General features: G+C 38.1%; 2 protein-coding genes across 2 annotated transcripts; one reads left to right on the top strand and one right to left on the bottom strand.

The window, feature by feature from the left end:
* Nucleotides 1-3,712: 3,712 nt before the first annotated feature.
* On the bottom strand, nt 3,713-8,968 carry LOC118646727. The gene has a single exon (XM_036290271.1). It carries the CDS (start codon nt 8,966-8,968, stop codon nt 3,713-3,715), a length of 5,256 nt encoding a protein of 1,751 aa, XP_036146164.1.
* A 3,340-nt stretch (nt 8,969-12,308) lies between these two features.
* On the top strand, nt 12,309-16,522 carry LOC118647383 (pollen-specific leucine-rich repeat extensin-like protein 2). The gene is made up of 2 exons (XM_036292190.1): nt 12,309-12,706; nt 14,364-16,522. Exon 2 carries the CDS (start codon nt 15,994-15,996, stop codon nt 16,501-16,503), a length of 510 nt encoding a protein of 169 aa, XP_036148083.1. The 5' UTR covers nt 12,309-12,706; nt 14,364-15,993; the 3' UTR covers nt 16,504-16,522.
* Nucleotides 16,523-27,975: the final 11,453 nt, after the last annotated feature.

Below are 27,975 nucleotides of genomic sequence, written 5' to 3' on the forward strand. Positions count from 1 at the left end.
GCATCATAACCCGCTCGTTTAACAGACCGTTCTCGAAGAATTTGATATCCAGCGGACACCCGCTGATAACGCGCGCGAGCCACCACCGCTCCGCAGAGTCGGTAGTTTCTGTATTATTTACGATCAAATACACTTGTTATTTTTATTTGTTACATCTGTGTCGTACAAGTAATTCTCTCGCCTTCCCGATTCCATCCGCCCGCACCGAACCTCCCCCTCTACCATTCGAGGGCTGAGCAGCTGGATCTCGGAGCCGCTAACGCCCCGGTCGCCTAGCGTGCGCCCGTCTTTCCCGAAATTCACGTCTCGAAACATTGGTTTGCGAGTTGGTGCACACAGAGTGGTACGCTTAACGTACCTGGCGCCCAACTTAGTGCTGCGTCGGGAAACCTCGCGAGGATAGCCGTCCCGACACCCGGGCGGCTCAGGGCCGCGGCCAGGGACGGAGGCGAAGTTGGCCGTCGCTCGCGAGCGGCGGTTACAATATATATATGTTTTTATATACATATATTTATATATGTTTTACATATATATGTTTTTTTCATATTTGTATATATCAATATCGATATCGATATTTTGATAAATCGAAATTGATTTTATTCGATATGATTTATTTGGTTTCTAAGGAATAAAATAAAAGATGATAATACATAAATACCATAGATACGTTAATATAAAATAATCAGTAAGAGAATTGTGTGATAAAAAAATAATCAATAATAGAATTGTGTGTAGAAAATGTCTACAAAAAGTAATAAAATACAAGGTAAACGTGTTGTAAATTCTCTCCTTTCCATTTCTTTATCGGACTTATTTATTATCTTTGTTTTTACGTCTTATTTTCTATAAAAGTTTTTTCTATATATTTAATATAATTTTGATGTCATTTTTAATGTAATATATTAATTTTGTGCAAACATTTTTATTACATTGCTAAATTCTTTGTATTTGTAAAATAATTTTAATCCTTTTTATATAACACATTAATTTTACTTGAGATTATAGTTATGATATAATTTAGAGATTATCAGTAACCAATACTAATTTTTATTATAACAGTTTCCAAGCCTATGTTAACTGCGCGCTGCATTTTTATCGATCTTGAAACATAGTCCTTACATAAGCCGGAATCCTGCTATATAATAAATTAAAATAATAAGCGATTGAATAATTTTGGATGCTGACAAGCGTCTATAAACCTTTTTTCTCCCTAAACTCTTAAAAAACTGTAAAAAAATTATTTTGTAAAATAATAGCTCAATCAAGATTCGAATTTTAATCTTTCATATTCTGCAAAGGTGTCCTAACTAATTTGACTACCGAGGTATGTGATATTACTTTTCGTAATAACCGATATGTATAAATAATGATTTAACGCTCTTTTTAGGCAGCGTGATTTAAAATTATACGCCCAGTTTGTATGGGCTTGGATTTGCAAGGGCTTGGAAATTGTTCTAATAAAGATTATTATATACTCGAACATCTCCCGTGTTGGCTTGTATTGGCATCCTAAATACATTAGGATTTAATTCTTCCGAGCCAAATTCATGTTATTTAATTTTATATTCTTTTCACTAAACCGAATTTAGATAATAAAACTTCTGCTTCATTTTCAAAAATGAAAAAATCTTGTTCAACGTTGGATCCTGAAGAATTGAGTAAAGAAATTAATAATAAATTAAATACAAATACATCGATCACGTAAGTTTAATAATATTAAAATATCTTATTAATTAATTTATTATTAGTATATCTAACTTGATATTTTGATAATGAATACTTAGCAATACAACGTTTTAACCAAGAATTCTGGACCTTTTTAAATGTATAAATAAAATTGGAAATCTTTTATAAAATTCGTTAATATTTGTATACACGTGTTTTTCTTCATTAAAGTAACGACTTCTCAATTTCTAAAAGTGATGTAATACTTTTGATTAATAATGTATAAAAATTAAATTATAAATACACACACACACACACATTTATATATTACATTTAATACCAATCAAGATTAAAGAGGAAAATGATAAAGAACTTAATTATTTGTAATTTTATATTTACATTATTTCATATAATTACACGAAAAGAACGATTTTGATAAGAAATTTAACTAGATACGTATCTGAATATAATTTTATTAGACCATTAAAATAATTATGATGGATGTTTAAATATGATGAGCAACACTGCAAAAGTTTTTGACATTGTAGTAATCATTTGAAGAGTCCAATATAATCATTTTAATGGTCTAGCAAAATTATTTTGAGATCTGTATTCAGCTAAATCTTTTGCAAAATTACCAAAATGGTTTTTTTTGTGTACGTTTTATTTATATTTTTAGAGGTAATGCAATATTTTTGATCGGTAATGTATTACATGTTTATATTTATTAATTTATAGTGTTTCAAAAGGAAAGCAAGAATTTTCCGTTTTAAATATAAATAATGAAAGAGAGACAATTGTATTCGCATCTGATGAAATGCTGGAATCTATACATTCTGGAGACTCAACTGTGTAAGTTAATATTATCGGATAAATTGTGATAAATATTACCATATGCTCGGTGATTGTTCTGGTTAAAACGCCCGCACGGAATTTAGAAAGGTCAAGGTTCAAATTTTAATTGAGGTAATATTTTTCGCAACAGAGTTTTAGTTTTTTGGAGGAGAACGTAAATCTTAAAGATGCTTATTAGCATTAGTGATATTAAATTGATTGTTAATACTGTATAACTTTTCTGATTTAATTTAATCAGAAAAGTTCCCAGCAAACACAAAGTTACATGTAACGTGCTTGTTAGTTGTAATTTCCCACTCAACAATGTAATTGTAATATAACACGTGTGTTATATTACAATTACATTGTTGAGTGGGAAATTACAACTAACAGGAACGTTACATGTAACTTTGTGTTTGCTGGGTTATATCATTTTATATATCACCGTTTAAAAGTAAAGGTATACAACGAATTAGAAAATATATTTATAAATTACACAAAAAAAGTTATTTCAGCATTAAAGATTTTGCTAATATAACCGTCTATGAGTCTTTCTCAATTCTGAAATATATTTTAAATTGTGTATTTTATTTCTAAACGTATAAAAATATTAAACTTACATTTTAATAATTTTAGAGAGATAATAGGCTTTATTGATGAGATCGATGGGCCTAAGATAGTCGGTAAGGCGCAGCATTACCGACTACTAAAATTTTAAATAATAATAGTAGACATAGAGTTCAAGTGGTTGCATGGAATAATGAGATTGATCGAATTAAACATCATTTACAGCCTAATCGAGTAATTACACAGGCACACAAAAAAAAAGTGGTTGGTCCGGCGGACTAGACTAGTCAATCCTTATGTATTTCGACCCGCTGAATCCGAATCTAAGATCAGAATTGCATTAGTTAGCTCGCATTTTCTAACCACAAAAAAAAATTCGTTTTTAATTACACAGGCACACAAAAAAAAAGTGGTTGGTCCGGTGGACTAGACTAGTCAATCCTTATGTATTTCGACCCGCTGAATCTGAAGTCAGAATTGCAAAGTTAGCTCGCATTTTCTAACCTCAAAAAAAATTTTTTTTTAAATATTGATCCGGTGGGCCAAAACTTAATTCTTAAATGTGACCTGCTAAACTAAATCTAAGGTCGAAACAAAATAAATTTAACGACGCTACTTAGAATAGGATGTCGCCGAAGCGAACGAGTTAGTCGCTCGACGTTACGTCCTCGACGGGAAGGAGGCATAGTTGCCCGATTGGGCGCTTAAACTCGGATGTTGCGGTTTTCACGGTGACGACGCGTGTTATGTCATCGGCACCGGGGTGAAGCTGCGTGATTCGCCCGAGCTTCCACTTGCACGGAGGTAGCGTCGCATCGCGCAATAGAACTATTTTCCTGATTTTTAGATTCGGGTGAATCTTTCGCCACTTGCTTCGCTGCTGCAACGTGTTGACGTAATCGGTCGCCCATAGCTTCCAAAATCGTTCAGAGAGGTGACGAATAAGTTGCCACCGCGATAACCGATTTTCGTTAAGTTGCAGCAGCGAAGGTTCAGGCGGAACATTGAGAGCGGAGCCTATCAGGAAATGTCCCGGAGTAAGGCTCTCATAGTCGTCGAATGAATCGGACAACGGCGCGATCGGACGTGAGTTTAAGCATGCCTCGATCCTGCACAAAAGCGTAGTGAACTCTTCAAACGAGAGCGTGGTACGATCTAAAATTCGATGCAGATGATGCTTCATGCTGCGGACACCCGCCTCCCACAATCCACCGAAATGCGGGGCAGACGGGGGGATGAAATGCCACGAGACGTTATCGCATGCAGTTTTACTTTGGAAGTCAGGATCGCGCAGGGCATGCTGATAAGCGGAATGCAGCTCCCTGTCGGCGCCAACGAACGTCGTGCCGTTGTCCGAGTACATTGCCGACGGGAGGCCTCGTCGCGAACAAAAACGAAGATACGCATTAAGAAACGACGGGGTCGAGTAATCCCCGACTAACTCCAAATGAATGGCGCGTGTGGCCAAGCATATGAATACAGCGATATATGCCTTCCTCGACGTTATACCGCGCCCGGCGGACGCGCGTGTCTGTACGGGCCCGGCGTAATCGACACCACAGTGAGAAAACGGCCGAGACGGAGTTGAAACGCGCGCTTTGGGGAGATCCCCCATTAGCTGAACCGGAATCGCGGCTCGCTCTCGACAACAAACGGTACAGTTGTGGATGACCGCCTTGACCAAACTTCGAGCGCGAACAATCCAATACTCGTGACGGAGCGTGTTAAGGGTGAGCTGCAGCCCCCCGTGCAGAACTCGCAAGTGAGCTTGCAATGCAATGAGGTTCACGAGAGGATGCGACGCCAGCAAAACGGGGTGGCGTGTTTTATATGGGAGAGGAGCGTGACGGAGACGACCTCCCACGCGTAATATCCCGTCGCAATCGAGAAAAGGCGTCAAAGCGGCCAACGAGCTCCTCGTAGGGACGGTTTTACCGGCGGTTAGAGCGCGAATCTCAACCGAAAAAAGCTCCGATTGGATGCTTTTGAGCCAAAATGTTTTGGCTGACTTACATTCGAGGAGTGAAGGGGTGTGAAGTGAGGAAATGAGAGAAGAGGAATCGACGCTACGGCGTCGACAGGCGTTAATAAACTTGAAAAGATACGCCGTGATACGAATAAGTTTCAGCCACGAAGAATACCGAGTCGCAAGATCCCACCGGGCGGGCGGGGAAGTTACATTTAACGATACGAGTTTCTCCTCGGCGCGAGCATCCACAACCGGCGAGGCGGGCTCGCGAGGCCAATCCTCCCGTGAGGCTTGCAACCAAGGTGGTCCCCGCCACCACAGAGCATGATGAACCAATTCGTCACCGAACAAGCCCCGCGATGCGCAATCCGCGGGATTATCAGAGGTCGGCACGTGACGCCACTCAGCGTCCGGTAACTGAGTTTGAATCGCGCTGACGCGGTTGGCGACGAATGTTTTCCATCGTGATGGATGGGCGCGCAACCACGTAAGCACGATGGTTGAATCCGTCCAACAGAAACACGGAACAGATTGAATCGCGAGCGAACCAGATACAAAGTTTACGAGACGGACGAGCAAGAGAGCCGCGGACAGTTCCAGGCGAGGGACGGTAAGAGGCGCAATGGGAGCAACCTTCGACTTACCGGCGAGCAACGAGAGCGTCACTGCACCTGAGGCGGAGACAACCTTCAGATAGACGGCTGCCGCGTAGGCGAGGGTGGAGGCATCGGCGAAGCCGTGAAGCTCGATATGCGAGACGTTTGATTGGACTCCTGTCCACCGCGCGATATTGAGATCGTTTAGTGAGGAAAACCGAGAATAGATGGAATGCCATTGACGGAAAAGAGTCTCAGGAATGTCTTCGTCCCAGGTCGCATTAAGACGCCAAAGTTGCTGCATACAGATCTTAGCTGAGACGGTGACGGGAGTCACCCACCCCAGGGGATCGTATAGCTTTGCGATTGTTGACAAAATTGCTCGTTTGCACCGAGGAACTGATTCGGAGAGAGAGACTCTAACTTGAAAGACATCACGCGCCGGATTCCATACGATGCCTAGAACCTTTACTTTCTCATCGGTCGCAATATGTCGGTCGCAAGCGAGTCCGTGATCCGACGGATCGACGTCGCTGAGCAATGCCGGCGAGTTGCTCGCCCATTTTCGCAACTCGAATCCACCGCAGCGTAGTAAGTCGACGAGTTGGTCGCGAGATTCTCGGACGCCGGATTGGTCATCACCCCCGAATAGAACGTCGTCGACGTAAATTTGATTGCGCAGAATGGGGATGGCCAACGGAAAACGGTGCCCGTCGTCGTCGATAAGACTGCGGAGGACGCGAAGTGCTAGGAACGGCGCACATGTCATACCGTAGGTGACGGTGAGCAACTGATAATCGCTAGGCTGATCGTTAGCACCCCTCCAGACAATACGCTGGTAGTCTATATCTCGCCGATCGACCAAAATTTGGCGATACATTTTCGCGATATCAGCCATGTAAACGAGCTTGAAATGGCGCCATTGCAGAATAATCGCGGGCAAATCCGTCTGCAATTTCGGACCCGCGTACAAGCAATCGTTCAACGATAACCCGTTTGACGTGACGCTCGACGCGTTGAACACGACGCGTAAGTGCGTCGTCGCACTTCCTTCGCGGAACACCGGGTGATGCGGAATATGAACAGATTGATGAGAGGCGTCTTGCGAGAGCGATGCCCCGTGCATGTGCCCGAGCTGTTCATATTCACGCATAAATTGGTCGTATTCTTGTTCCAACTCCGGATGCAGGCGGAAACGGCGTAATAGCGAATGATATAATCGCTCGGCAACAGCCCGCGAGCGACCGATGTCGATTGGCGGGCCCCTTTTAAAGGGTAATCGCACGATATATCGGCCGTCCTCCCGACGCGAATGAGTGTCGCGAAAGTGAGCCTCGCATGACTCATCTTGCGGCGTTAGAGTCTGAGACTGAGGGAGCTCCTCGATTTCCCAGAACTTCCGGATTTCCTCGGCGAGAGACTGACCGAGCAAGCAGTTGTGTACTGTGAGGTGAGCGGAGTATTGATGAGGCGGCGAGTGAACGACGGAAGCTCGCGACGAGTCGATCGTCGGCGCGAGAGGACCGGAGATAATCCAGCCGAATACGGAATTTTGAGCGACGGGCTGTCCGCTTTGCCCTTTTCGAACGCCCTCTAAGATTACGTCGCTGTAAAGATCGGCGCCGATAATGAGTTGAATCGGGTCGGAGCTAGTCGGTTTAGCATCCGCCCATGACAAGCCGGCGAGATGCGGAAAGCCGGACAAGTCCGAGACGAATTTCGGAGCGTACGACGTAAGCGAGTTGAGGACAAGCGCCGTCGTTTCGAAAGCCGGCGTAGTCGACGCACGAGGAGATATAATGATCGCGGCGGCGTGTTGCACCGTGCCGACATGAGTCCCGCCGACGGCAGAGATGGAAACCGGCATTCGGATGCGTTTCGCGCGCAGCAATTGAGCCACGTTCCCGCTGATGAACGTGGCTTCAGAGCCCTGATCGAGCAAAGCTCTGACGGATACAGATCGACCGGAAGCGACCCTGACAGTGACCCATGCGGTCGCTAAAAGTATTTGAACATTAGTGCGCGGTTGCGCTGAGGAGAGCAATGAATTCACTTCGACTGCGGGCGCCGCGTCGGACGACACCTTCGCATGTTGTGAGGTGCTCGTCGCCGCATCAGAATTCGCTTCCGCATCGATGTGCAACATCGTATGATGTTTCTTAGAGCACAGACGACAGGTATATTTACTTGTACAATCGGACGCGGAGTGACGACTGCTAAGGCAGTTGACGCAGCGCTTGAATCGCTTGACGAGTTCCCGCCGTTGATTCGCATTTTTCGCGATGAATTGCGGACATAAATTAATAAAGTAACGGGACTTGCACAGCGGACAAGTTAGCGTTGCGTTATCGGACGTAGCAAGGTGGACGCGCGACGAAGCCGCAGACTTAGAGGCGGATTTTGAGTTGCCATCAGGAGAGCATTCTTCCAGTGCGCTGATGCGAGAGGCGACAAAACGACTTAATGCTTCGTACGTCGACGGCGCGTCGGCGTGAGTGGTATGAAGTGTCCACGCTTTACGAGTGGCCGAATCTAACTTTTGTGACGTCAGAAATACGAGAAAGTCGTCCCAAAGATCGCTCGGAGTGCGATCGAGTTTCTGCAGTGAGGTAATCGCTATATTAATTTTGTCGCATAAAAGTTGTAATTCGTTGGCGGATTCCCGACTCACATTGGGCAAATCGAGCAGCGCGGATAAATGAAACGAGAGTAATCGTCGTTTACTCTCGTACCGCGCGGTTAATGTTTGCCACGCAAGCTTAAAGTTGTTAGCGGTAACCGCGAGAGTCGCGAGACGTTCTTTAGCACGGCCTTTTAACGACGACACGAGAAAATGCATGCGTCCGAAATCATTCAAGTCTTTATTATTAATGATTAAGGAAGTAAAGCGATCGCGGAATGTTTCCCAATCCGCATAGTTCCCGTCGAACGGCGGCAGATTTATAGGCGGCAAATGCACTAATGAGAGCGAAGTCGCGTCATGAACGGCAGGTCCAGCCTCGAGAGACTGATTGTGGTGACTCACTACTGGCTCGATATCCTCCAGACAGTCCATCATATAATCCAACGTCGTGTTGTACACTTCTTCGGTCTGGTCGTATTGAGCCTTGCTGAAATACTCTATTGTAGACTGGGAGGCGACAGGAACTATCTGCATTAACGTGGAGTGACCTTCCTGGTATGAACGCCAGATTTCCTTGAGAGACGTGGCGCGCGACCGAATTTTCGCCGCCGTCAAATTGTTTCGACCGAGCTTCTTAAAGTTATCAAGAGCTCGTTCAATAGAGTGCTGTCGCACCCCTTGGCTCGATAATGCTTGAGATGCCGTGAGAGACATGATGCGATGCACCGAAATAAAAACGAATGTATGCCCTCCACACGCACTCGCGATCCGGCTCGAAGGACCAACAAATGTGCGCGCGAAATCGTTTGCCGACGGCAACCGGATGCGCTAGAGGCCGGAACCGCTCAGAATTGAGCGCGGAGGACGTGTTGCGCGAATCCGCGGACTCGCTGGAGGTTTCACAAACACGAATGAAAAACAGGCAGGATTGGTTTTCACAGTCAGAAGCACCATTTATTTCTTAAATAATTAACCATACAATTCGCGCGAATCGCGGAAGACGCGAGCGTGCGGGAACGACGAGTCAATTATTAACGATCGGAAATCTTCGGGTCGAACGGTTGTCCTTTCTGCCTTTAATTGCGCGGCGGATATCTTGCCGGGCGCTTGTCAGGACACCCCAACGGGACGGAGATCTTGAGCGCGAACGAGACCGAAAAAAACTAATCGCGAGGCAGACGTTCGATCGCGAACACGAGATCACCGTTGCTTCCCGCGACGTCACAACGCACGCCGCGCACTCGCGATTTCGCGACACTTTCACAATATAATAGAAAGATCTTAACTCAAACGTGAATGAGATTCGAAATTGATAATCTAGTCGAGGGATACCCCGAGTAATGAACGTTAGAGAATTGAGAGAGGCTTGGCGATCAAGAGCAGACACAAGACTGACTCAACTTCGCGCCGAAATTCGGTAACGCGCCTTACTCTCCCCCGATATTCGTTGTTAGGAGGTGAAGATCGGGAAAGAGCAAGCAGCTGATCGGCCCGGTACCTCACGCGATCACGGCGTGGACGTGTGAAATCCACGGGTCCACGCTCCGGCTCGGCGAGATGAGATGACGAATTCCCGATAACAATTTCACGACTAGAGACAAATATTTTTGTTTATCGGAAAACATTATGTTAACGTCGAATCCCAAACAATATTGATGGTGCAAAAACACAGATATCAAAATTCGCTAATTTTAATAATGGGACTCTTCCATACTAGTTGATTGTAAGATCAAATACAATAGTTAATAATTTGTGTATGGTCGGAAACGGCTCCAACATGGAGAAGCTTTCGTGGTTATGGTTTGGTGGGTGAGGAAAATAAGTACGTCGTGATTTGAGCACAAGGGAATGACCTTTATTGGCTCTGAGGAGAAAAGCCCGAAGGCATAAAAACCTCTCACAATAAATTACATGAAGAATGTTCGATTCGGATAAATTGTGAAGCGATGATTCGTATATGGCTACCTGCGTTACAATTAACGCAAGCGCCTCGCTCTCGATGAGGAGACGCTGGTAGATTTACGTTACGTTTAACGTATGTACGTAATGGCCACCTGCGTTACGATTAACGCAAGTCGTCTCGCTCTCGATGGGAAGACGGTGGTGGATTCGCGTTACGTCTAACGCGTGTATCTCTCGTCGGGAGATACGTCGATTGCCGGGGCCCTGCTTTCGAATGATCGTTCGTATAATATCGGACGCGTACGTTTGCGCCGCTGTAAGTGCGGTCTCACAACCGTTGTTGCGAGCTGCTTTACACTTACGCGATTCGGTATCGCACTGAGTCGATTGTAATACGCACTGGCTCGACTACCTCACTCTTCGAAGTGTTATACATAAGTGTGTTAACGAAAACCGAAAGATAGGCCTGTTTCGTCCTATTCCCCCGCTCCGTCCGTTACCCCCGCTCTAAACTCTTTTTTGTGGAAAAGGGTCGACATAGACGTTATACCTGAAGAATCGGGATCTCTTCTTTAAGTATTTCCTTGTTCGACGGAACAATTTGGCTGCATTTGATATTAAACAAAATATATCTATGCAAGCTCAACAAATAGAATTTGAGAATATTTGCAATCACTTAAATTCATATATACGTAAGTAATATTAAAAATATATTAAGAATAAAATATGTATACATACATATATACATATATATATGTATATATATATATATACATATATATATATGTATATCTTATTATAATTATATTAATTATAAAGGATGTCTGACATAAGTTAAAATAAAAAATGATAAATTTTTTAGTTATTCGTGGGTTTGTAAAAACTATGTTTAATAAGTTTTCTAATAATTTTAAAACATATGGTTGTGGTTCCATCACTAATGGTGTGTATAAGTTGGAAATCCAAATTGTCAATTACGATGGTTATTCTGAGTTTGAAAAAGGGCAAGAGATTGAAGTAAAGGCATACGTACAGATTGCAAGTTTGTAATTACTTGATTAAGAATATTTAAGAAAATATTATATGTGATATTGTTATTGGTCTAATACAGATTGGATAATTATGCATAATAAAGTCTTTTCCGAATTTTGATATATTTTTCAAATTTTTTTGTAAAAATATGTGTTATGACTCCGACAATAATAAATAATTAATGAAAAGAAGATTGGAAAATTTTATTTGCCTATTTTTTTACTTATTTTTTTCGACATAGTTTTTCGACTTTTTTGATATTAAAAATATATAACAGCTTTGATATATATCGTTAAGGTCACTTTCCTGAATAATTTACGAAAGGTTTTAGTCGTTATTTATTATTCATTAAAAAGTTATAAATATAATAATTTTTGTAAATAGGATATAATATGTAAACATAGATACAGATTTCGCTTCATAAGCTCAAGAAGAATCCTGCTTTGCGTAGAAGTCGAAAGTCCATACGGAACAGAACTATTATAGATCTCTTTTGAGCCAAAGTAGGGGAGTGGAGCGTGAGGTGGATTTTGCGTGGAAATCGAAAAAATTATGTTAAACAGACAATTATAAATCTCATTTTGGGTCAAGCACGTGGAGATGTGAAGTGAAACAATGTTAATTTTGGTATATTTATAGTAACAAATCGCCGTTTCACTTGGATTCCAATTATTCTATTTCATATGGGTTTTCGATTATTCACAAAAAGCAAGGTATATTCCACACTTTTTATATTTACGACCCAAAAAGAGCTCTATAATTATTTCTATGAAAAAACCTAAGTAGATTACATATTCTTCGAGCTCCTCCGATTGATTATCACTGTTGGAGTCACAACATACATTTTTACGAAGAAATCTGCAAGAAAATATCAAAATTCGGAAAGGATCATATTATGCATAATTACTTAAATTTGTTATTTTATAGATGATATTTTTTATTTAAATGTGGAGAATATGACTGTTACGTTCGATGAGATTTTTCACCTATTTCATCTCACGTCGCGCACCGCGCTCTCGCGCGCTCCGCCGGAGCACCCGTCTCACCGAGCGCTCCCCTCTCCACGAAATCAGACGCGCTGGGTATTAGCGCGTACACCCTACGCTTATACTCTTTATTAAATTGTATTATTATTGCGTGCGGGATTATTACTCCCAGTGTCAAAGCTCAAATCCATCGAATCATGCCACGTATAGTTAAAAATTTCGTTAAAAGAGTGATATTCTTTCGTCACCTTTCTATTTGCTATTAACGACAGGGTGCAACCGCCACCCCTCAACTCCCTTGTTAATTAATAATACTGCAATCCGTCGCAGTCATGCTATAACTCTTTCACATTATTAACAACCTGGAGTAATGTGAATATTTTTCAACCATGCGGTTCACGCGTGACACTCTCGCGCTGCCGAAGAGTCGGTCCAGCCGCGGAGCGCGTGTGCCAAGTGGGATAGCAATAGCTCGAGCATTATTCCGATCGGGAAGTATGAATGAGATAGCATGAGTAAAGTAATTACGAAGGTTGTGACGTGGCGCATCCGGGCGCCCGTCACAAGGGCACAGGACCGACCGAGAGGGTCGATCGGGGGCGACTCCTCGCCGAACCGAGGGGGATGTGACTGTTACTTTATTTTATTTTAATTTTTAGCTTCCGCGATACCGTTTTTCCCGATTGTAGTGACAATCGTTTAAAGTAAAGGCGCCGAGTGAGGGCTCATCGGAAGAGTGTGTCAGAGGCGACGGAGGAGCAGCCGTCGCGGGAATTGCTGGGGACACTCGACAGTGGAAGGAGCGCCCCTCAAGGAGTTTCCCCGCCGTGCCGAGCATCGGGCCCCGCAGAACGTTTCCGTCCCTGAGCAAAGGATACCGGCCGCGCCGACTAACAGCGCGGGGACACGACGGCTCCCAGCTAGGATCACGCGGTGGGCACGCACCACCGGGCAGCGAACGAAAGAGCGGCCACAGACATGGAACCGCCAGCCACCCCGATCGGATTGGTCGCGGCCTGGCCAGCCGGACCTACCGAAACGGCGGAAACAGGGAGCACATGGTTGGAGCACGTGTTCAGCACGGGCCGTTCAAGGGACGAGGCAGCGCGGCGCTGGATCGAGGATCACGCGGAAACACGTGGATCCAGCGATAGCAAATCGAAGAGCGTCCGCGCATGCGCGACGGCTCGAGCCGGCCGGCGCGGGACAGGGGCTCCTCACTGTTCGGTTGACGGCGAAATAGTACGTGCCATAGGACGAGCCCTCGAGACCAACTTCGACGGACGAGAATCAAGAGATTATTGTAAGGCCATCACTCGGCAGCCACGCGGAATTCCGTAAGATTCGGTAAGGCGGTCGACTTTCGTGCGGGACCGGATAAGGGATACCGTTTGTCGTGTTACCGGTTACCCGAATCCGATACCGTTTTGCTGTTGTTGCTTTATTAGTGTAAAAGACTTGAAGTATTAAGTAGAGTCTCGTGGCCGCACGAAAGATCGGACCGACCGGCCCGAATATTTAAGTGTTAAGTACGTCCCTCTCGGACAAAGCCAGTACCGACAGTCATATTGTAATTAAGAATTGATTTGTTCAGTACCGCGAATACCGAGTTAGAATACATTGTAATTAGAGTGATTGGCGAGCGGAGAGCCCCGACGGCCTCTCGCCGCTTAGAGAGAGAACAAAGTTTCCGCATTCTTGTAGTGCCGACTTCCGGCTTCCGTAATAACCATTTCTATGAAATTAAGCAATTAACAAGTGGAGTAAGATCCACGATTGTTGTCGACACAGCATTTCTTTACCTTTTACGAAAATACACTTTAAAATTGCTATTTAATTAACAACTGAGTATCGATTCTTCTCTACGACCTGCCTCGATCCGAGCTCTCCATACCCCTCAATTAATAAAGAACCACGCCCCTCTACCACTTCGAGAAAAGAGCCACCGGCATTAGTGACGCTTCCTATCCAGCTACCGAATTATAGTTAATTGTTGTGCGGCGCGGAAATCCGCGCCTGGCGCCCAGAAAATTAGAGCATTTTCGGAGTTACCGTTCAAGCAGGCTACCGTTTTCGGACGTTACCGATCTCGCGAGGAAGCGTTACCCGCGAACTATTAGACAACTATTGCTGTTAATTGGGCGTAGCTCCTCGGACCCGGCGGTTCCCGACGAAAGCTACGTCGCAAGGTATGCGGTTTAATTACTCCGCTCACAGAGATGATAGGAGAAAGGCGAAGGAAGCATTCAAACGCTAATCACCCTGGCTACCTCTTGACCGAAGTTTATAATAATCCGAACAAAAATTAGAAACCATAAAATTTCAAAAATAATAGCTATTTGTCGCGGAATTTTCCATGGATTTGAGCTTCCCTACACCCGCGTACCTCTAGGACCCCCTAGTTTTGGGGTATATAAGGAGCGCGAGATCCTCAGGAAGCAGCATTCTCGCTCATATAACGAGTCGCGCTGCCAGTAGGCATAGACGTTACTCTGCAGGAAGAAAGTGCTATCCGTGTAATAATTATTAGCCTTCGTGCTCTTACAAATAAGACTACTACCAAGTATACGACATTGTGACCATTAAATTCTTGATAGAATTTAACAAGAACCGAACAGTGCGTAAGTAACATCTCCCTTATCTACAAAACGCCGTAAAATTCATTCTTATAAATTATCAAATGTAAGCTCACTCTACTTTATTTAAAACAAAGTTTTTTTTTTGTATATTCAATATAATTCTTTAACAAAAATTATAATAAAAATTATACTTAGTAACTAAAAAGAAATTTCTTACTTGTATTATTAAATTAAGTGGGGCAAAAATACGGGGCAAACCATCCTCGGTGCTCCCTAAAATATTCTGAAGCGAAAACAGCGACTTCCCTGAATCCTCATTTTGGAAGCAGGGCGCTACGATTCAGGCGCCTGCTTCCTCCCTGAACTTCAAGCCAGGGGCGCCTACCAGGGCGCTTAAGTAAGGAGGTGTCCAGGGGACAACGGGCGCCTATTAAGGCGCTTTTTACCCCCTACGTCGTCCCTCCACCTAACTGTGCACCACAGGGCAGCCCATAGGGCGCTCTCCGTCACAAACGCCCCCATCTTTCCTTGGCGTGGGATTTGTTGTGCCCTCCCTGGGCGCTTCCCCCTCACGCTCTCTACACCTTGTCGCAAAATTGTACGCTCTTCCTCTCATTAGCATCCGAACAGTACCCACAAAAGAAAAGAGGTACTCTCCTTTTTTTTTCTATTATTTTTGGCCTAAATTCATTTCCTAAAAAGCACCACTAAGAACCGCGTCGTTCACGTGGCAGGCAGTAACTACGCGAACAATAACAATAACTATCATTGATCTCTCTCTGTCTCTCTATCTCTCTCTCTCTCTCTGTTCACATACTCTTGGTCCGCGTCCGTGTGAAACCGAACAAGATGGGTAAGAATAGAATCCGAGTTGATCTCTGGCTTACACTCCGTGGGATGGTACGGGCTGCCCACTAGGGCGCTTATCCCCCACACTCCCCTTCCTACTCCATGGGCAATGGGCTCGCCTATTTGGGCGCTTTATCCCCACGAATTCATACTTTTACAAAACTAGGCAGATTGACTCGGTTTCTCATCTAAATTACGCCGATTAAAATATTTCTTAAAAACTAAAAGAAAGGGAAATAAATATTAACAAAGAGAAAGAGAGGAACATTACACAAATTACATGACTCTTACCACACTCGCTTATTAAAAAATTTACCTGCCTGACACGTGTCTTTTATATAATCATGGGCTCTTTTAATAAAATCGGTTTACAACCAAACAGTGCGACATCATGCCACGGTCTCGCCGAGGGGGAAGGAAGCGGCAGATCAAGCGGTTAAAATGGCGTCTCATCGAGGCTGGAACGTTCGATCCTCGCATCTTTGATCGACCTCCGCCCCCCGACGCCTCCCCGAGACGCCACGGATCACCGGGCCCGTTTGAGCTGCCGCCTCCACAGCCTACCCCCTGCACCCGACTAGTGGCCCCGGCACCACCCTGCCATAACGCACCACCACCAAACCTCGCTCCCTTCAGACGCCCGCCGCCCCGGCTACCCCCAGAGACCGACACCGCCCCTATACGAGCTCCCACGCGTCCCGCAAAGGTGGACCGCCAGGCCCGTCCACCCCTGCGGCAAGGCCCCCGCATAACAAGCGACGAGGCCTTCGTCGGGTCGCTCCCGAAATTCGCCTTATCCGGCAAGGCGACCCCTCGATTCATAGAAGCTTATAAAAGGCTTCTCAAGCCCCTCGAAGGAGCATCACCTCTTAAAAGAAGAAAACAAGCGGGAGAACAATAATAAAAATAATAAAAGAAAATATATTCTATAACCGGATCCAATTTTTTTTTTCCTTTTACCCACAAACTCACAAACAGTTACGCTCCTGGGGAACCACGGGTTACGCTCGGCCCCGGTCACTTCCCCCCTCCCCCAGGACGTAACAATGACCGATATAAAACTTATTGAAGGAAGTAAACTATCCTTTGTACAATGTTTATAAGGAAATAAAAGTGTTATAAAAAGAACATTGATCGATGATGATTCAAATCCAATGAAACTTGTTCGAAAAGAATAATATTAATGTTATCTGTTCTTATATATTTAAGGTTTAAAATTATTTACGGTTGTAAGTATATATTACTACACAATTTATGATTTAAATTTTAATGACCGATTCTTTAATTATTAATTATGTTATAGGATAAATGTTACAAATGTTATGCACAACTATAGAAAAGTTACAAATTCATCAATCATTTGTTGAATTCTGTTACGTCCGGCGCAGAAAATTTCTTTTTTTTTCTGACCGCCCGTGAAATTCTCCCCCCCCCCGTCGCGCCATTCTGGCAGCGTGCAAGAAAAAGCTGAAACACAAGAAGACTCAACATTCGCCTAACAATCGTGCTGTGCGCATACGAAAAATTAGAGACATTAAATTCATCCAGCGATCAGCTGATCAAGCGCGCGCGCTCAATCACGCACTCGTCGCGGTCCGCACACCGTCCACGCGGCGCAAGCGTGACGCGCTCACATGTTCAAAACTAATCTAGCAATATTAATATCATAATTTGATTGTAATCACGCGGATTAAGAGGACATCGGAAAAAGGGATAAATCCTGGAGTCGAAATTATATACACAATTGCTATCAATTTACAATTCTGGATAAAACACATGTAAAAATCTAAACAGCTATAAGTTATTAACTAAACAATAGATTAAATTAGTTAAAACTTTCTCTTTACTTAATGATGGTCAAAAAGAAAAGAAAAAGAGAGATATGCTTCAAAATACAGTTGCCTTTTTCCTAATCTTAACATTTATAAATGAAATCTCGCGATTTAAGTACAACTTCATTCATACTATTAATCACGCGGAACCAGCATGCGCTACGGAAAGTCTTATAAAACTCTACAGTGAAAAAAGGGCGGATTAATAATTCCTAAGGTAACAAAGATAGGAACAAGGCGACAAAAGAATATTAATAGCAAATTAAAATAATGCATTACAGATGATTTCTTTAAATAATAATATTAATAATTTCGGAAATAATTGACAAATTACTCCACGATTTACCACCCTAATTTCCCCGAAATTTGTTATCCCCTCGCCGCACCATCACCAAGCTAACGATATATAAGCGAGCGAAAATTGGTGAAATTCGACTAGTCTTAATCCGATAGTCTGGCAGAAGTCACTCTGACCAAAAAAATCACATAGAAGTTCTTCAAACAGCGAATTATATATAAATATTGTGAGTATAAACTGTAAGAAGTATCGGAAATTATATTCGACTTAGCAACGGATCTCTGTAATTTCTTATTTCTCTTCCCCATATCACTCTCCCATCTTTTCATTTACGGTGCCGTGCTTGGCCTGTCTGAGGCACGGTACCATCACAAATTTTTCCATTCCTTCCCCATTTAGTAACGCGCTTGGCCTGTCTGAGGCACGTTACTATTAACAAATTTTTCTGTTCCTTCTCCATTCAGTAACGTGCTTGGCCTGTCTGAGGCACGTTACTATTAACAAGTTCCTCCCATTCAGTATCGCGCTTGGCCTGTCTGAGGCGCTTTACTGTTATAATTCTTTACCCCCCCCCCCCATTTTTATTCTCACCTTACACCGAACTTCTTACAGTTACAAATCATTTATAAAATTAACCTTGTACTCACCATTAAGATAAAATTACCACCACGATCGAGGAAATTAATATGGCTACCGCATTTTTAGAAAAATCATGGGCAAAAATAAGGGCGGATGGAGGGCGTACCTAAAACGACTAAAGAAAGAATATTACTCTTTCGGAGAGTTCGATCCATCGGTTTTTGACCAACCTCCATTTGCGGACACCACTTCCATCACCTACTGGGACCCTCCTTCACCGGGCCCATTCGCGTTACCCCCTTCAAAGAAAAAATTAATAAAAACAACCCAAAAACAACCCGCGAAGCCACGAGGTTTTGACGTCACTCCGACGAGAATACGGACACGACCGGTGCCTGTTAGATACCAGATAAAACCCCTCCAAGCACCCACCACTAGATCGAGGTGCCGGATAACCCAAAACGAACCCCTCCGCGGGACCGTGCACTTACTATTCACCCCCACCGGATATACTGTGGCCCACAAGCCTTCACCGGGAAGGCAAGCCTGGAAGCCGTGCACTGTAAAAATAGGCTCCAGCATAAATAAAATGTATATAAAATAACCAATTTTTTTTTCTTTTATTTTCTCTTGCAGGTGAAAACAACATCCCCTATTTCTTTTTTTTCATCCCCTACCGTCCACCCATACCGAAATATCGGACGTAACAAATTCAAAGCTTTAAGGAACATATACAGAAATATTATTTCACAGTTTTTCAGCAAAAATTATAAAAAATATTAAAATATATTGTTTGTATTGGAGTATTTGTCAAATATAGCGAGAATCCATATTATATATTAAGTTTATTGCAAGCGACAAATTCTTGCTACTAATATTAAATTCATTATTCTTTGGAGAATTTGTGTAATTTCTTCATCTCTCAAATTTTTTTGATACTGTCTTCTTCAAATTTTTTCATATTTTATTTCTCATGTTAGCGTGGAAACAGCACGGAAAGTAGATTTGTATTTATAATAAGTAAGGTAAAGAAAAATATATATGTCAAATAGCTATAACGATATAAATATAATTATTTAAACTACTGATGGAAATCGTTTATGAGATATTGTTTGTTACAATGCTGCATTACATTAATTGTGCGCTGGCGAATATCAAAAACTGAATCTATCGCAAAACTGTCAAGAAATTCAATAAACCTATACAGATAACCATGACGGATAAACCACTTCCGGAAAAACGAATAGAAACAATCTGATTAATAAAAATTTATATAAAAATGTTTGTTTTATCTGTTTAATATATTTTTGGCACGTAAGACCTCGAAGGCATTGGAACAGTTTGATATTAATTCGACTAGACAAGCTAAAATGTGGCCTTCTTGATGTGGCTGTAACTGCGAGTAGTCCTTCTCTAGCGAGCAAGCTTTCTATTATCATTTTATTTAATTTAAATAATTTCTCGTAAGAGTTTTATCTTTAATAATGTTTCTAGCAAACTAAAAAAATAATAATTATTACTAATAGTATCAATATACCAATTATAAAGTCATTCTTAACTTGTAGATTCTACAAGAAATTTCTTGTACCTATTAGAGATTATATAATACAATAGAACTTGACAATATTTGTGAATACTTTAATTCGGTTATTGTAATCATAATGTTTTTGAACTCGTGCAGTTAGTCATTTATACAAAAAACATATATATTAAATACATACAGAACATCTTAGACATAGTATAATTTATAAAAAAATCATTCAATTAACACGTTGACTATAAAATTTTCATGAATTATATACTTAAGCAAAAATAAAATTTAAATAAACAAATTTAAAATAAATAAAAACATTTTTTATACATATATTTATTTATTAGTAAGCTTTATAAAATTCTGAATGATTAGATATATTTTTCATCCAATATCAATGATATCTTATACATAAATTAATGAGATATTACAGAATATAATATTAATATATCATAATTATATAAATAATTAATATAAATAACTAAACTATGTCATAGTCATAATCTCAAATAGAATTAGGGCGGGTTTATCAATGCTCAGCTAAGTTAAATTTGACTAATAGTTAAATACTAACTGTAAGCTATGTGTTTATCAAAGCGGAATAACTAACAGTTACGCATAAACTGTTGGTTAAAGTGTTTGTTACAAACACTTTAACCAACAGTTTATGCGTAACTGTTAGTTATTCCGCTTTGATAAACACATAGCTTACAGTTAGTATTTAACTATTAGTCAAATGTGTTTGTTACACTTTAACCAACAGTTTATGCGTAACTGTTAGTTATTCCGTTTTGATAAACACATAGCTTACAGTTAGTATTTAACTATTAGTCAAATTTAACTTAGCTGAGCATTGATAAACCCGCCCTTAATGTATTATATAAAAAAAAATAAAAATTGTCAAGATTTATGTAAATTAATAAACTCTTGGTTTTTTAAATATATTTAAAGAACATAAAAGAAGAAGAAAATTCATAAAAAAAATAAATGAAAGTTTATAAATAGCACTCAGTGAGCGGTTGCGCATTTGGATACCTTTATTCATGCTTGGTGAGCAACGTTTCTTATTGGCGCAGTCATTTTGTGCTCAGACCAATCACGCGAACTCTCAAGTTGTCCAATCTCTATTGGATTTTTAATAGTGCGATACGTGACTGCAGTACGCGAGTTACACGTCCGCAAGTCACACGTCACATATATAATTTCAAAATAGTAAACAATGAAGTGGACAGATAGCTATCACGAATAATAAAAGTACATTGATACGTAAAAATAATAAAAAATTATTATTTGGGAAATTAATATTAAAAAATTTCATAAAAAGTATTAAAATATAAGGTACGTATTATAATAATAATTTTTCTCCGTTTCTTGGAGTTTATTTACTATTTTTATGTCTTTATTTTCTTTGAAAATTATATATATTTATTAAACCTAATTTTGATGTTATTGATAATTTATATATATATATATATATATATATCTTTTTCTTATATATATTTTTATTGAATAACTAAATTTTTTATATTTTATTTTCTTAAGATTTTGGTGTCTTATTTATAGTCTTAAAATATTACAAAGAATTTGTTATTAAAATATTTATCGCTAATTTTAAAACATTTTTATACACAGAGTGTATAATATTTTTAAAACTAAGTATTTAAAAAAATACGTATTTTTTAACAAAAATATAAATACGTATAATAGAACTTATGATTTGTAATTATATAATTTGTATATAATTGTATATTTTAAAAAATATACAAATATTGATCTTTTATCAAATATTATTTACACAATTAATTTTAAAATATTATCAATAAAATAATTATAATATAATAAATTATTTTTGTAAGATACTTATAAAATTATATTTGAAAAAAATTCAATAATTAAAAAAATAATTTAATTATACTACATTGTAAATATTTAAATATAATTGTGCATAAAAAATTAAATTAATCTAAATAATTATTTTTAAATTATAATATAAAAATATTGCAACATAAAATATTATACATTTAATATGGTTAAATTTTTATTAAAAAGTCAAACAATTTTTACAATATACATGAATTGATCTTTTGGAAGTATTAATTAAATATTTGGAAATAATCGAGTAATAAATCTTATTTCTTTAAAATACCAATAATAAATAAACTCCCGAGATTTAAAAAACAAAAATAATATTTGAACTAATGAGAATCAGCGCACAATTATTATAGATAAGAAAAAAGATATAAACATGATCTAAACAATGCACAATTTTATTTGTAAATATTTTTTATTATTTTATTAAAACATGAGTTTCAAAATATACATGTATGTTTCAGTTAACATTTTGAACAATCTTCAATGGCCCAAAATACACAAAAAGGTACTTTTATCGTTATACACATATTGCCGCGATCAATTTGTGAGAATGCTAATTAATATTTTCAAAAATTTATTAAAAGTTATGCCGAGCAGTTTCATAGCTAAATGATATCAAATGATTGTATATATCTCCAAATGTAATTAAGAGCACGAAATTAAAAGAATAGTTCCCTAAAATACACTTAATGAATGTATAACAATTAACTAATTCATGACTACAGCAATGAGAAATCATCACAAATATGAATTATAATAAATTTATGAAATCAATTTTTAAGATTAATAAATAGAAAATAAAAATTATAATAAAATATTTAAATAATAAATAAATTGTAAAAAAGAATCATATAATAATAGTTAGAAATAATAATAAAAATAAATTAAAACTAATAGTTTGAACAGACTATATAGTTTAATTTTACAAGGTAAAATAATAAATAATTTTAGTTGATGGCATAAGAAAAGAGAAAGTATAGGTCGCGTAATGTCAATAAACGGTAAACGTATATTTATTATAGATAAGAAAAGAGATATAAGCATGATTTAAAAATTTAGTATTTATTTGTAAATTAATACTGTTATTTTGACGTTTTATATATATCATTTCTGATATTAACCGTTTATTTAAATGTCTCTCAACATTTGTGATTACTAATCATAAATTACAATTGGCCATGAATTTGATTGGAAACATTGATTGAAAATACTTGATGTTAAGAGAAATTTAAATAAAAACAGTTAATATCAGAAATGATATACACACAGAAAAAGAGTAATATAGTCAATAACATGCAAGTGCGAACTGCCAACTACATAAAATACTCAATACAGTAATAATATTTACTGTTAATACAAGTACAATGTTTATATTGCAATAGCATATATTATTGTATTGAATATATCTGTACAGAGAGAACTGTTTCTTTGAATTTAATATATGTATTTGTTTGAATTATATTTGTTTCACTGGAAAAAATTTATTTCTTACAAAATATTGTTTTATTGAATAAAAATTTGATTGTTTCGTTACATTAAATCATATTGTTTGGCGGAATAATCACTATTATTTGAAACAATTTAATTTAAATATTTAAATTAAATAAAAACATTATTTGATTTAAATAAGATTCAATTTTATATGGTCGCAGCAGCCGCGATGTAGTTCGCGGACCGCCACTAGGCGACGATGCACGTGACACCTTTCTCGTAATGCAATTTACACTTTAAAAGCTATATAAGCAGACCACTCACAGTGACAAAAAACGCATCAACCTATGACATCGTGGTGAGCTCTTTGGGCCTACGTATTTTTTACATCTTAAAGATACATCTTAGTTGTCATGGCTAAATTTTAGTTTCGATAATGAATATTTTTTCTGCATGTAGTAGTAATCACCTATTCAGTCACGAGCTTCTGTCTCCTTGCAAGAAAAATATGTGCTCAAATAGTGTTTTATCGTTGAATAACACTAGAATTTGAATTAAAAAAAAACTAAATTCTTTCAAAAAATATTTTATTTAAAAGAAACAATTACTTTGTTTAAAAGTCCAAACAATTGTATTTGTTAGTTCAAACATCAGTTTCATTGGCGTATACCAATGATCAAATTTGTTTGACTTAAAGAAAATTTATTAAATCCAAAGAAACTTTTCTCTCTGTGTAGTTGGCACCCAAAACTACATATTTTATTGGATATATTACTTTTCCTTAGTGCATAAAACGTTAAAATAACAATATCATTTTACAAACGAATACTGAATTTTTGGACCGTATTTTTTCTTAATAATAAATAAATGTTTATCGTTTATTAACATTATATGATCTAGACTTTCTCTTTTTTTATGCTATCAATTTATTTATTATTTTATTTATGAAATTAAATTATGTGGCTCATTATTTGTTTTAATTTAAATTTTTTATTATTTCTGACTATCACTTTCGATTATTTTTTATGATCTATATATTATTTGAATCTTTGATCACAATTTCTATTTTCCATCCTAATTATTAACTTTATAAATTTATTGTAATTTTTATTTGTAGTAATGTACTATTATTGATAATTTTAAAGTGAGTTAACTTACGTATTCATTAAGTGAGTATTACATACGTATTCATTACGTGAATCCTACTAAATTATTCTTTTAATTTCGAATCTTTAATTACATTTAAAGATACATATAATAATTTGGTATCATTTAGTTATGAAATTACACAGAAAAAAAATTACTCTCAAATTGAAACTTATACATATATTTCAATTAACGCAATTATTGTTTCATATATAAGCAACAATTAATATATAATTTTTTTAGAAGAATTTGAAAATCATAAATTTCAAAATATTATAGTTTTATTCCAATACTGAAGTGTTATTTCAAGAATATAAAATAATTGTTTTGATAATTTTATTCTAAGAAAATTATAATCTTTCATTTGAACATGTAATATTTTCTATCCAACATTTTTTCCTTTCTATTCAAGAAAATTATTCTTAAATAACAAGAATATCATTTTCATAATTAAAGTATATACAATTTTAAAATAAATCTTCATTCAGGTAAATCTTTTTGATTTAACGCAATGTAATCTCATTTCAAGATTTCCGTTTTGAAATTATACATATTATCAAAACGAGAATATTCTTTTTTCTGTGTATTTAGGATTATTTTTGATGAATTTTTACAAACTTTAATTGGCGTTATCACGGATTAATCGCTGTAATACGCGCATAACAATAAAGATACTTTTTACACTGAAAAAAAGTTTAATTTACTAAAAAATTACTTGTTTTAATTAAACGTGTCGACTTCATCGGTTATCATAAACACCATTTAATTAATTCAACATAATTTATGGTTAAATATATGGTTTTTAATACTATAAAATATAATGACAATTTAATTTATCTTATAAAGTTAATTCAACAACAATTTAAAATAAAACAAATATTTTGTTGAAAAAAGAAAGTATTTACTTTAAATAAGGAAATACTCACTACTATCAACCGTTTATTTAAACATTTAAAGTATTAAATATAAAAATGACAAATACGATTATTCGATTTTTCAAATTATACGTATCATTATTTCCCATCCTAATTAGTATACCCTTTTTTTATTCTAAAAAAATGGATTGATTGTTTTTATAAGTGTTCCCACTTTAGAAACTATTTGCACGGATTCAGAAATAAACTTTTTTTATCTCTTAACCCTTTAAGAGGCACATTTTTACTAACAATTATGTCGGATAAATCTTGTCGCATTTATATATTTTAAATATGCTAAAACCAAATCCAAGGTCAAAATTTAAAAATTCAAAATGGCAGATCCAATATGACAGGCGTCGAACATAAAAATTCAAAATTCAAGAATTAAAAGAATATAGCCATATTCTTCATAAAATTTGTAATTAAAAAAATCCCTTTCGGTTTTTCGCTCAAATACATAATTTTCGATAAAAAAAATTCAAGGTGTTATATTCTTGTAATCATTTTATTCGATATTTTGTAGCCGCCATTTAAAATTTTACATTTTTCAGGTTATTTTCAAAATCAGTAACCCAAATAACCTTTAAGTACGAAATTTTATATAACTAACTTATAAATTAAGTGAATAAATCAATTTTACATGCTGAAAATAGCATTTTTGCAATATATTTTACTGAATACAAAATAATAACAATATACTTTCTGCAACTTCAACTTAATATGACTTAGTTCGTCATCTCTAGAATATAAAATTATGGTCTAAAAGTTTATTTATATTTAAAAAACTTTTAAAACGAATTTGTCGTAAAAAAAGAACATTTTTTGTTATTGTTTGTTTAATAACAATTGCAAAATACATGATTAATGAAAAACTCTTACAGTAGTGCATAGTTTTATTATTAATAAGCATAGAATAATTTATTTCACGATTATGCGATGTAACAGACCTCAGTATATCAAAAAAACCGAAGAAAATAAGATGGGAAGTATTTCCCACCACCCCTGTAAAGGTTAAAAGTGCACATCTTTTATACGAAAAAATGGACCGCCTCATGACAGGTGATCAAACTACTTGTTCGCACGCGCATTGGATTTAGATAGAGATTTGCTCGTGTTCGCTTCATTTTGGAAAAAATCACAAAAAAAGAAATAAAACAAGTTTTCGTACTTTTACCTATAGATTTACATTTCATTCATGTTTTATCATCTATTTAACGTAAATATTGTTTAAATTGCTGCCCTCTTACAGCAACTCTGGCGAAAATGTAAAATCAAAGCGTAAGTCGAATGTAAAGGGAAAGTAATAGAAGCGTTAGTAAACCTTCTAGGAAGCGTAAATTGAAACAATGAAATGTAAAAGAAGTGTTAACGCTGCTTTTACATTTCATTATTTCAATTTACGCTTCTTAGAAGATTTATTAACGCTTCTATTACTTTCCCTTTACATTCGACTTACGCTCCGATTTTACATTTTCACCAGGGAATGCAGGCATTACATCTAACACTGACCGCATTTATTGCCGCTAGACATTGTTTTGGTGATATTTGGTGCACTGCATCTATGATTCGGTCCCTCAATTGCTCTCTTGAATTGATCAGCACCGAATAAACTTTCTGTTTTAAGGTTCCTTAAGGGTTCATTTTGTTAGATAGGTCAAAAAATAGGTAATTTTTGTGAATTTTTTGTAGAAAAAGTAAACAACGTAGAAACGCAAATATTTTATATTGTATTTATTACACTTTAAAGTATATTGTAAAAAAATTTCAGTCAATTTTATTAATTTACTGCAGCGGAATATGGAGCAGCCAGAATCTTTGCGCGCCAACCATGGCGTCCTGGCGGAAGTTTTCCAAGTCTTAAAATTTGTTTGAAACAACTAACCAAAAGACTTTTCTGTTAAGAATAAATATAATTCTAGAATAGACTAAAGAAAATAAATTTGAATAAAAATTTACAAAATGGCGACATTTCAAAAAAAATTTTCAATTTTTACTAAAAATTTCCGATACTTTTTTGTTGATAAAAAATAAAATATTACAGATATCGATATGTTAATAGTCTATTCCATAAATCAAATATATATATATATATATATATATATATATATATTATATATATATTGTCACGACTTTTCCTGACCGGGAAAGCCGCGAGCAAAAAGCAGCGAGACCGATAGGGTAACCGGTACCCCCGATGCCGTGTTTGTCGCGCTCGAATCTCGGCCACACGTTATCACGAAAGTTGTTGGGCGCCAGACGCGCTCGACGACGCGTCAATTCGCGAAAATCGTTACGCCAAGGTGTCCTCGATCCTCGCGCGACAATCTCGACCAGCTCTGCTTAACGGTAGAGGGGCGGGGTGAATCGTAAGGGAGCAGGCAAATGCGGTAACACGAAGTGGCGGACGACCACCACACCAGAAAAATAGACTCCGCACGTAACAAGTAACGAACTTTATTAAAATGAATAGTCGGACAGAAACAATAATATCACGGGGCGCGGCAGGCGGCGTTCCGACAAGGCGGCGCCCCGGCGCGAATCAAACCAAACAGAAACGCGAACGATACGCGGGAAGCTCCCGCGGTAGGCACGCGGCCGACAAGGACAGACGATGGAATCTTCCGCGCACATGAATTTCGGACGTTCGAACGTGCCGACACTCCCGGCAACTAGAGAACGCGACCGCGTGTCTCGCGGGGGTCACACAATAATCGCCGGCCGCTACCGCACTACACACCGTCGCGAAACCGGAAGTCCCGTCCACCCG

The sequence above is a fragment of the Monomorium pharaonis genome, chromosome 1 (assembly GCF_013373865.1).
Source record: "Monomorium pharaonis isolate MP-MQ-018 chromosome 1, ASM1337386v2, whole genome shotgun sequence".
Lineage (NCBI taxonomy): Eukaryota > Metazoa > Arthropoda > Insecta > Hymenoptera > Formicidae > Monomorium > Monomorium pharaonis.